The 12,046-nt window shown below is 40.1% G+C and overlaps 1 protein-coding gene across 1 annotated transcript in view; it reads left to right on the top strand.

Moving 5' to 3' along the window:
* DYNC2I1 (dynein 2 intermediate chain 1) overlaps window positions 1-12,046 on the top strand; it is a 184,579-nt gene that overhangs the window by 66,161 nt on the left and 106,372 nt on the right. Inside the window, exon 8 of the mRNA XM_004385889.2 lies at window positions 8,201-8,266. Within this exon, the coding sequence (XP_004385946.1) occupies window positions 8,201-8,266 (66 nt within the window). The remainder of the gene's footprint in view (window positions 1-8,200; window positions 8,267-12,046) is intronic.

Genomic DNA, 12,046 nt, shown 5'->3' with positions numbered 1-12,046 from the left:
ATGGGAGAGAGGAGAGAGGAACAGGAGCCAAAAACATACAAACAAACAAAAAAAGAATGCTAGGGGAGCTTGCCGTTGGAGTGGAGAGATGAGAGACTATGAAATGGAGAAAAACAGAAAAGGGAAGAGGAAAAAAAGAAAAGAATGAATAAATACAAATCAGTAAGTTTAAAGAACCGCAAAGTTCCCAGGGATCCCACCGGTGCAGCTATGCGGTCTGGGGAAGTCGCTCTGAGGTGTTGCAGTACAGCCTGGCTAGAAGGCATAGATGTATACAACACCAGATATTCAGGGAACAGAAAGAGAAGGAAGTTATAGAGAGACGAGAAACTGAGCAATGAAGAAAGACAAAAAGGGAAAAAGAGAGAAAAGAAAACAAATGAAATTAAAAAAAAAAAAAAAACAAGAAAGGCCCCCAAAAAACAGAAAAAGAAAAACCAACGAGAAAAGAAATGTGCTCAGGGCTCCCTCTCCAGGTCTGTGGAAGCCGAGTGGGACTCTCTTTGCCACGCAGCTCTGCCTGGCCAGGAGCGGCTCCCAACTCAAGAAAAGGAAAAGAAAACAAACAAACAATTGAAGACAAACAAACGAAGAAAAGCCCCGGGATCCCAACAGTGCGGCAGCCCAGATCGGGAAGCAACCCCACACTTGAACGGAGCTCCGCAGCCCCTTAGGAAGAAGCAAAGATGGCGCAAGGAGCCAGGTACTTGAGCCAAAGGAAGGGGAGGTGGCGTGAGGCAAGTAAGAAATCAAAAGAAGCAGGAAAAAAAAAGCAACACTAGCCGGCAACAAATGGCACTCATACAGCCAGCTAGTGCAGGCTGGTGTTTCTGGACAAGAGACTGTGTCTGCTGGAAGCAGAGGGGGCCGAGTGTGGGTGAAGAAGTGTAGAGAGTCGGAAAGCGTATATCAGAAAGTACCGGAGCTCTGCAGCCCCTCAGGAAGAAGCAAAGATGGCGCACGCAGTAAGGTACTTGAGTGAAAGGAGGGGGAGGTGGGGAGAGGCAAGGAAGAAATAAAAAGAAGCGGAAAAAAGCAACACCAGCAGCGAACAAATGGCACTCTGAGAGCCACCCGTTCGGGGGTGTGGAATCGAAGCAGCTGGTGTTTCCCTGTCAAGAGATTGTGGCCGCGGGCAGCAGAGGAGGCTGATTTGGGGTGAAGAAGGGTGGTGGGTGGGAAAGCGTATATCGCCAATTACCAGTTGTTTTGTCTCCCGCTGGAAGCTCCGTGAGGCTGCTTTCTCGAACCCCTTGTTTGCTGGTTTCCAATTGGAGTCCAAGATGGCGGATCCTCACTGCATTAGCTGGTAGGGGACCTCTGCATGAATCTCTCCTCATTCTTCGTTCTCTGTCAGTTTTCTCACTCCATTTGGTGCTTGGCTGAGTTCTTTATCTCTTCATTTGATGTTTTAGGGTTTGAGGATTGTTGTATTCTCTGTTCAGCTTAGTTTTTCGGATCTTTGCTGTGGAGGGATGGTATGGTGCTACTGCCTAGAACGCCATTTTGCTGGAAATCCTTGTTTAAGTTTTTTGTAGATGGATATCCAGTTATGCGAACACCATTTGTTAAAGTGACTGTCTTTTCCCCAATTAAAGGAGTTTGGGCTTTTGTCAAATATCAGTTGCTCACAGGTTGATGAATTTGCATGTGGATTCTCAATTGTGTTCCATTGGTCTATGTATCTGTTTTTGTAGCAGCATCAAGCTCTTTTGACTAATGTGGAGTTATAAAAGGTTCTAAAATCTGATAGTGTGAGGCCTCCCACTTTGTTCTTCTTCAGTAATGCTTTACTTCTCCAGGCCCTCTTCCCTTTCCATATGAAGTTGGTGATTTGTTTCTCCATCTCATTAAAAAATGCTGTTGGAATTTGGATTGGGATTGCATTGTATCTGTAGATCGCTTTGGGTAGAATTGACATTTTCACAATGTTGAGTCTTCCTATCCATGAGTAAGATATGTTTTTCCACTTATGCAGGTCTCTTTTGGTTTCTTGCAGTAGTGTCTTGTAGTTTTCATTGTATAGGTCTTTTACGTCTCTGGTTAGATTTATCTCTAAGTATTTTATCTTCTTGGGGGCTACTGTAAATGGTATTGATTAGGTGATTTCCTCTTCAAAATTCTCTTTGTTGGTGTAGAGGAATCCAGCTGATTTTTGTATGTTTATCTTGTACCTGATAGTTTGCTGAACTATTCTAGTAATCCCAGTAGTTTTCTTGGGATGTTTTTGGGCTTTCTGTGTATAAGAGCATATCATCTTGAAGTAGAGATACTTTGACTCCTTCCTTACCAATTTAGATGCCCTTTATTTCTTTTTCTTGCCTAGTTGCTCTGGGTAGGACCTCCAGCACAATGTTGAATAAGAGTAATGATAAAGGGCATCCTTGTCTGGTTCCCATTCTCAAGGGGAATGCTTTCAGACTTTCTCCATTTAGGATGATGTTGGGTGCTGGCTTTGTATAAATGCCCTTAATTATGTTGAGGACATTCCCTTCTATTCCTATTTTATTGAGAGTTTTTATCATGAATGGGTGTTGGACTTTTTCAAATGCCTCATCTGCATCAATTAATAATTGCGTGTGGTTCTTGCCTTTTGTTTCATTTGTGTGATGGATTTCATTCATTGTTTTTGTAATGTTGAACCATCCCCTGCATACCTGGTATAAATCCCACTTGATCACGGTGAATTATTTTTTTGATATGTTGTTGAATTCTATTGGCTAGAATTTTGTTGAGGATTTTTGCATCAATGTTCATGGGGGATATTGGTCTGTAGTTTTCTTTTTTTGTGGCATCTTTACCTGTTTTTGGTATCAGGGTTATGCTGGCTTCATAGAATGAATTTGGGGGTATTCCATCCTTTTCTGTGCTCTGAAATAGCATTAGTAGTAGTGGTGTTAACTCTTCTCTGAAAGTTTTATAGAATTCTCCAGTGAAACCGTCAGGGCCAGGGCTTTTTTTGTTGTTGTTGTTGTTGGGAGTTGTTGTGAAGTGTATTGTGTCCCCCAAAATTATCTGTCAACTTGGCTAGATCATGATTCACAGTATTGTATAATTGTGTACCATTTTGTAATATGATGTGATTTCCTTATGTGTAGTAAATTGAATCAGTACGATCTAATAAAATGGATTAGCCACAGTTATACTCATAAGGTATACAAGATTTGATAGTGTCTTAAGCTAATCTTTTTGAGATATAAAAGAGAGACACGTGCAGAGACACATGGGAACCTCTTACCACCAAGAAAGCAGTGCCGTGAGCAGAACGTATCCTTTGGACCTTTGGTTCCTACGCAGAGAAGCTCCCAGACCAAGGGAAGATTGATGACATGGACCTTCCTTCAGAGTTGACAGAGAAAGCATTCCCCTGGAGCTGATGCCCTGAATTTGGACTTGTAGCCTACTGTACTGTGAGAGAATAAACTTCTCTTTAAAGCCATCCACTTTTAGGTATTTTTGTTACAGCAGCATGTAGATGACCGAGACCGGAGTTTTTTAATTACCTTTTCAGTCTCTTCTTTTGTTACAGGTTTATTTAGTTCTACCTCTCTTTGTGTTAGTTTAGGTAGGTAGTGAGTTTCTAGAAGTTTGTCCATTTCCTCTAGGTTTTCAAATTTGTTAGAGTACAGTTTTTCATAGTATTCTGATTCTTTTAATTGCAGTTGCGTCTGGTGTTATAGCACCCATTTCATTTCTTATTCAGGTTATTTGCTTCTTCTCCTGTTTTTCTTTTGTCATTTTGGCCAGTGGTTTATCAGTTTTGTTGATCTTTTCGAAGAACCAGCTTTTGGTTTTAACTCTTTCAATTGTTTTTCTATTCTTCATTTCATTTAATTCTGCTCTGATTTTACTATTTCATTTCTTCTGGCACCTGAGGGGTTCTTTTGCTGCTCTCTTTCAATGTGTTCGAGTTGTAGGGTTAATGTTTTGATTTTGGCCCTTTCTTCTTTTTGGATGTGTGCATGTATTGTTGTAAATTGATCTCTGGGCACTGCTTTTTTTGTGTCCCAAAGGTTCTTGTAGGGTATGTTTTCATTCTCATTTGATTCTGTGAATTTCTTTATTCCATCCTTAATTTCTTCTATAACCCAGTAGTTTTTGAGCAAGGTGTTGTTCAGTTTCCATGTGTTTGATTTTTTTTCCTTGCTTTTTCTTTATTGGTTTCTACTTTTATGGCTTTATGGTCAGAGAAGATGCTTTGTAATATTTCAATGCTTTGGATTCTGTTAAGGGTTGCTTTATGGCTTAATATGTGGTCTGTTCTGGTGATTTTTCCATGTGTGTCAAAAAGGAAAGTATACTTGGCTGCTGTTGGGTGGAGTATTCAATATATATGTATGAGATCAAGATGGTTGATTGTGGCATTTAGATGTTCCATGTTTCTGTTGAGCTTATTTCTGGATGATCTTTCCTTCACCAAAAGTGGAGTATTGAAGACTTCTACTATTATTGCAGAGCCATCTATCTGTCTTCAATGCTGTTAGAGTTTTTTCTTAATGTATTTTGGAGCCCTGTTGTTGGATGTGTAAATATTTATTATGGCTATGTCCTCTTGGTGTATTGACCCTTTAAACATTATGTAGTGTCCTTCCTTATCCTTCATGGTAGATTTTACTTTAAAGTCTATTTTGTCAGAGATTAATATTGCCACTCCTGCTCTTTTTTGAGTGTTTTTTGCTTACGTATATTTTTTCCATCCTTTGAGTTTTAGTTTGTGTCTGTAAGTCTAAGGTGTGTCTCTTGTAGGCAGCATACAGACTGGTCATTTTTTTTTATCCATTCTGCCACTCTTTGTCTCTTTATTGGTGCATTTAGTCCATTTACATTCAGCGTAATTATTGATAGGTATGAGTTTAGTGCTGTCATTCTGATGTCCTTTTGTGTGCATTGTTGACAGTTTCTTTGTTCCACTTAATTTTCTGTGCTGATGATTTTTTTTAAATGTATTTTCTTCTTTTTCATTGTGGGTGATTTTGTGTTTGCCGAGTCTTTATATTTTTCTTTTTTTTTTTTATTTTGATGTGTAGGATTGTTAGTTTCCTTTGTGGTTACGTTGATATTTACCCCTAATTTTTTTACGTTTAATCCACTCTTTTATTTCTTTGTATCGCTTTGCCTTCCTCTCCATAGGAAAGATCTATGACTACATTTTTTAGCCCCTATTTTTTCTTTCAATGTTTTCATTTTTTACATATTGATGTCTCTGTTTCCCTATTTTTGGTGTTTAAGCTTTGACTTATTTTTGTGACTTCCCTATCTGGGTTGATATCTGGTTGCTCTGTCCTGTGTTCTAGTCTTGGGTTGTTATCTGATGTTAATGATTTTCTATCCAGAGGACTCCCTTTAGTATTTCTTGTCATTTTGGTTTGGTTTTTGCAAATTTTCTGAACTTCTGTTTATCTGGAAATGTCCTAATTTCACCATCATAGTTGAGAGACAGTTTTGCTGGATATATAATTCTTAGCTGGCAATTTTTTTCCTTCAATGGTTTATATATGTCATCCAATTGCCTTCTTGCCTGCATGGTGTCTACTGAGTAGTCTGAGCTTAGTCTTACTGACTCTCCTTTGTAGGTAACTTCGTTTATCCCTAGTGGTTCTTAAAATTCTCTCTTTATCTTTGGTTTTGGCAAGTTTGATTATAGTATGTCTTGGTGACTTTCTTTGGAATCTATCTTTTATTGGGTTCGATGAGCATCTTGGATAGATGTCTTCTCTTCTTTCACAATATCAGGGAAGTTTTCTGCCAACAAATCTTCAACAATTCTCTCTGTATTTTCTGTTATCCCCCATTGTAGTACTCCAGTTACTCATAGGTTATTCCTCTTGATAGAGTCCCACATTCTTCTAAGGATTTCTTTATTTTTTAAAATTCTTTTATCTGATTTCTCCTCAAATAAGTTGGTGTCAAGTGCTTTATCTTCAGTCTCACTAATTTTGACTTCCATTGCCTCAATTCTACTCCTATGACTTTCTATTGAGGTGTCTAATTCTGAAATTTTATTGTTAATCCTCTGGATTTCTGTTTGCTGTCTCTCTATGGATTCTTGCAGCCTGTTAAATTTGTGATTATGCTCTTCTCTAATCTTCTTAAGTTCCTCTGTTGCTTTGTCTGCGTGTCCTTGGCTTGTTCTGCATTTTGCCTCATCTCCCTCCTGATCTCTTGAAGAGTTCTGTATATTAATCTTTTGTATTCTGCCTCTGGTAATTCCAAGAAATTCTCTTCCTCCAGAAAATTTCTTGAATCTTTGTTTTGGGAGCTTGCTGAAGCCATCATGGTCTGCTTCTTTATGTTATTTGATGTAGACTATTGTCTCTGAGCTGTCAATAAGTTATTATATTTATTTTATGTTTGCTTTCTGTGTCCTAGCTTCTTGTTTTATTTTGTTTTGATATGCCCAAATAGGCTGCTTGTGTGAGCTAATTTGATTATTGGCGCCTTTGAAGCTACAAGGTCCAGTCACCAGGTGGTTAGAGCTGTTACTAGGTATGTGAGCCCATGAATCTGTTTACTTTTCTTGTATGGATTCAGCTCAGGTGTCCAGGTAGTCGGTCACCAAGTGTGTGGTGCAGGCTGTCACCTACAGTCCTAGACAGGCAGGGGTGATTTGTGTAGGCACAGGTATCTCACTGTAGTAGGGGTCACACGCTGAGTAGGTAGGGGGTTGATGGCTGCCCCTGAGTGTCTGTGAGGAAAGTGTGTCCCTGTTCCCTAGAGCGCATGGGTAGGTGGGTTTTGCAGCTGAACTATGGGCATCCGGTGCTGTTGGATGTAAGGACTGGGAGGCATCACTTATTCTTGGACCCCTGTAGCAGGTGACTAGGTGGCATGGGTGGAGCCTTCAGTCCTCAGGCCCCTTTTGTGGGTAGGTGAGGACCCTGCTTAATGGGCAGAGCAGTGTCATATGTAATGAATCTGCCACTTTCACCTTATAGCTGATTGAGTTGAAGTTAGGCTTTAGGTATATACCCTGTTATACTGTGCTAATGGTAACCTACACTGTTGAAGTGGGCCTACACAGGTCAATGCAAGGCTGAAAGGCATTTAAAGTTTGTGGACCCATTTTTCCTGTGCCTAGGCAAAGAAGCTGTGCCTACCCTAAGTTCCTGGCTTAGTGGAGCTGGCAGATTATTTTTTCCTGTTTGTTAATTTTTTCCCTCTCCGAGGCTGGGAGAATGGCTCAGGACGCATGACTGGTCCTGCTTCCAGCCCAGGGAACTCAGCAATCGCTGATGCCAGCCCAGGATGTGGTACAGAGCACGGAGGGGATAGGTAAATGGGATAGAGGTTTTTCCCAAAATGGGTGTTTTTTGATCTGCACGGTAGGTCAGATGTATGTACTTAGGTTTTGTCGATTGTGCACCGTTTTTCACTGGTTCTGGAGGCCCAAGTAGACTCTCTGTAGCTTGGTCTCTCCAGATGTGCAGAACACCTCCCAAGCACCACTGCTTGCCTCTGCATGCACACCAGTCAGTCCGGCCTAAAGGGTGCCGGCTGCCTCTGGGTCAGGTCTGGCAACTCCGCTGGGTCAGGTCTGGCAACTCCTCGCTGCTTCTGAACTCTCTCTCCCTCCCACTACCACTCTGTCTGATTCCTGAACTTTGCCTTTGATGTTCAGGGCTCCTAGATTGTCATATATCACCGATTCACTTGTTTTTTCAGGTCTTTGTTGTAAGAGGGAGCACAGGAAGTGTCTGACTACTCCGCTATCTTGGCCCTGCCCCTGAGAAAATATTTTTTATTCACTGTGAGAAGTTTACTTTTTTCATTACTTTGTCACCAGTTTTATATACTGTTTGAATAATTTTGGGTAGCATTTTCCAGAGTATAATGTCTTTCTAATATCAGTGATAATAATAGCTAATGTTTATTGGGTTTTTCCTACATCAGACTGAGTGTAAGTGCTTTATGTGCATTATTTTGTTTAATCCTTTCATTGGTAGTGAAGTAGGTACTGGCATTGTCCCTTTTTTTTCCAGAGGAAGAAAACGAGGCACAGAGAGGTTAAGTTACTTGCCCTAAGGTATACAGGCCATAAGCCACAGAACTAGGACCCAAATCCCAGTGTTGTGACTTCAAAGTCTGTGCCCCTACCTACTGAGTGGCTTTACCTCTACTGAAGATGTTGGGATGGCATTCTGTTATAGCTCTATTTCTCATGTGTTTATTTGCTGATTGTGGCTGTGCTCTGTCACTTTAGCACAGCTGTAAAGAAGAGTCATCAGTATGGAAGTTGGCTCAGAGGCACAGAAGTCAAGAAAATATGGTAAGGAATATTTTTTTTTATATATATATTTTATTGAACATATCCAAACATATGCTTTCATTCATGTTTCCTTGCTTTCATAGTACCATTTTATTAGGGTAAATAGTAGTCCTTTTAGATACTAGAACATTAATATGAAGGAAAATAAGAGATTTTAATATAATATTTGAATTCTCACTTGTCTGAATGTCCTAGCTCATATTGAAGACAGTCTTGGTTATGAGTGGTAGAAGAAAACTGGTTTAATGTGCACAACATCATATACCATAGTCCTTTTCTTCACTGAAAAGAAGGGAAACTTTTGCAAAGATCTTTGCAGAGAAGAGGTTTGGGTTGAATGACTAACCGGTATTCTCATTATTACATTCCTATTTACATTAATTAAATTTAAATTGAAGAAGATGGGAGGGGATATGGGGGAAGCTAAATAGAGAAATCACAAAAAATTAATGCAAGTCATTATCAGTGAGAAATATAAAAGATAACAGATATTTTCCAGAAATACATACCAAATCTGAGAGATCAAGGAAATGTCACTATTCTCATATAAGAGAGAAACACTGGTAACAGGTGACTCTGAAGAGATGCCCATATTTTAATGTTCTTTTCCAAAACTATAATCAGTAAAGAAGAATAAACACTAATAGCTCTTGTAGGGTAAAGGTTCTAGTTTTACCCTAAGTAAGACGATCTTTGTCCTTGGCTCTGGAGAAACAACTCTTAGACTAACTGGGGTGCCTTATTCTGGGACTTCAGGCCACCCCTGAGGATTTGTGCTGGCAAGTGGGGGCTGGTCAGACTTACCTGGGAGCCTGATATCAACTAGTCTCTGGAAGCATGATTTAGCTCTCATGCAGGACTGGCCAATAAAAGCCCAGAACACTAAGGGTCAGAGAGCTTTCTGGTTGGTGGGCACATTTGCTCTCAGGAGGGTAGTGTGTCCCTTAGGACATGGAAGCCCAAACTTTGTCCTGTGTGTCTCTTTGTTTGTATCCTTGTTAACTATAATAAATCTCTACTCATAAGTATGGTATACTCTCGGTGAGTTCTGTGAGTTGTTCCAGTGAATTATCGAACCCAAATGGGTAGTGGGAGTCAGCATGTCAGAAAGTAAGAGTGTTGTGTGGATGTGTGGACTCCTGAGCTTGTGGTTGACATCCCGAAGGGGTAGTGGGAAACCAGCCCTGAAGTGGTGGCAAGCAGGTCAGAAGGTTGGGGTGTTGTGTGGACTTCTGAAACTTCCAGCTGGCGTCTGCCTATTTGACAGTCTGAGGGATAGTGTCCTTTTAACTTTTGAGCTCTGACCTGACTCTGAGGGTGAAGGTCAGAGAGAGTGCCATGAGGGTGACTGGCGACGAGGTTGGAGAAGTGAAAATGTGATGACTGGATCAATCTCTACCTTTTGGGGGATTGGATTCATGTTAACAGCACTGTAGAAGAAATGGTTGAGCTCTCTACTAATGGCACTTTCTTGTAATTGTTTTGTCTGTCTCCCGATTTGGTTCTAGTTCTGCAAAGAAAGTCTATCATATACTCCATTGTGTTCTCATCACCAGACTGAGGGCCTGGCACACACTAGGTGTTCTGTAAATACATATTTGCTGAGTGAATGATTTGTAGTTTCTGAATCCTGGCTAGGCATAGGGTGTGATGAAGTGTCACTGGAGTCATAGCAAGTTTGAATATGAATAAGCAGTTGTGATGCTATTAGTTGTTTAAAATTCCTGCACAACATTCTTTTTTTTTTCTCTTCTTATCAATAAGCAGGCATGATATTTATTGTTGCATTAAATATAGTATGTGTCATTCAGAGTAACATACAGTGTCTCTATTTGACAGTGTGCTAAAGCAGCCTTTTTACGGGACAGCTTTTAGTATTATTTCTTCAGTATATAGTCCCCTGCCAAGACAATTAAGTATCAGTAATAATCCTTTCACTTCTGTGCGTATGTGTCTGTCATTCCTAATAACAGTTTGTATCTAAACTGTCAGAACTGAATATCCAGGTGTAAGGAACAATTAAACTTCTTTGTGGCATAATTAATTACTTTTATGGCATTGTTTACTTCACCACATTTTACTAGGTTGCCGCAACTTGGAAACCCTATGGGGCAGTTCTTCTCTGTCCTATAGCGTCGCTATGAGTCAGAATCAACTCAGCAGCAATGGGTTTTAGGGATAAAAGGTTATACTTCAAAATGGCAAATGGCAAAATCGAGCATTTGGTAGATCTCTTTTCTGAGCTCCACATTTGTATATCCATGTCCTCCAGAATGTTCCACTCTTACTTGTCACACTGAATATACCTAAGTCACACTGGATATACCTAAGCCACACTGACTTTTCCTCTTCCCATTCACTCTCTGAATTTTCCCTCCCTTCTGTGTCCCCATATTGGTGAATGGCACTGACAACTACCCAGTTTTTATACTGAAAACCTTGGGAGCCATTTTCCTTCTTATCCTTAAGTCCAAGTCACTTTCACTCAGATTCTTACAGTGGCCTCTTCATTAGGCCCTGGTTTCTAGTCTTGCCTCCTCCGTACTCCAAATCTATCCCGCCCACTGGAACTTTCGAAAAATCCCTTTCACAGGCATGTTTAATGCTCCTCCATCACCTCCAGGATAAAACTTGAAGCTTGTTTGACTACTGTGTGATGTGTTTAGACTGTCTACTGTATGTGATGGGAAGCTACTTAAGTTTTTAAAACAGGAACTCTGAACTCTGTGTGAACTGAAAGGGATGAGAGGTAAGGGAACACAATAGAGATAGTGAATGTCTGGACTGAGGAAGTGACAGTGAGAATGGAGATAAGTGAAGGAGCATAGGAGAGATGCTGGAGTGGAATTCTCAGGTGGGGAATGAGTAGGGTAAGAGTCCAAGAGGAAACCTGCATTTCTGGATTGTATAATCTATAGATGCTGTAGTGTCATGAAATAGGATATGAAAGAGCAGATATGGATAAGTGGAGGAACTGATTTGAGGGAGACTATAAGTGTTCCCAACATATAGGTATTTCATTTCTGTTACCCTCTCAACCTAGAAAGCCTGTTCTGTTTTCCTGGCAAAACTCTTACTCATCCCTTAAGGCCCAGACCAACATTTCCTTCAGATTATCCATAATGCTTTCCCTAAACCTCCAGAGGAAGACAGAGCACATCTTTCATTGTGCCATTACTGGTTTTAGTGCATTCTTCTGTTTTTATCTACAGATTATAGATGATAAAATTCAGTCTCAGAATGGTGAAATGATTAGTCCAAGAGCACACTGACATAAGCAGCAAAACCAGGATTTGCGTAGTCTGTCTTTCTGCAAAGTCTGTACACTTAACCACTATGTAGTGCTTCCTCCTAAATAACATGGAAGAGGACATGGCTGAGTGAAATCTTTAAACCATAAGACCTCTTAATTGATATTTTAGTAATTTGAAATTTGTGATAATTCAAACAGGACTGACATTTGTACTTTAGCAGACTTTTCTTTATATCTGGTCTTAATAGTGTAAACAAGATGAGCATCAGCCAGCGGGGAATAAATTCATGGATAAGAAATGAAATCTGTAGAGGCATTGCTAGAAGTTTGGAATTTATCTGTATAAAATTTTGTTTTTTTTTTAGCCATAAGAATTATAAAAAAAAACCTCATTGCTGTTGAGTGGATTCTGACTCATAGCAACCCTATAGTACAGAGTAGAACTGCCCCATAGGGTTTCCAAGGGGCGCCTGGTAGATTCGAACTGCTGACGTTTTGGTTAGCAGCCGAACTCTTTTTTTTTTTTT

This window comes from Trichechus manatus, unplaced genomic scaffold, assembly GCF_000243295.1.
Source record: "Trichechus manatus latirostris isolate Lorelei unplaced genomic scaffold, TriManLat1.0 scaffold00149, whole genome shotgun sequence".
Lineage (NCBI taxonomy): Eukaryota > Metazoa > Chordata > Mammalia > Sirenia > Trichechidae > Trichechus > Trichechus manatus.
The sequence above is the reverse complement of the archived record's forward strand: the minus strand, read 5'-3'. Positions and strand labels throughout refer to the sequence as shown.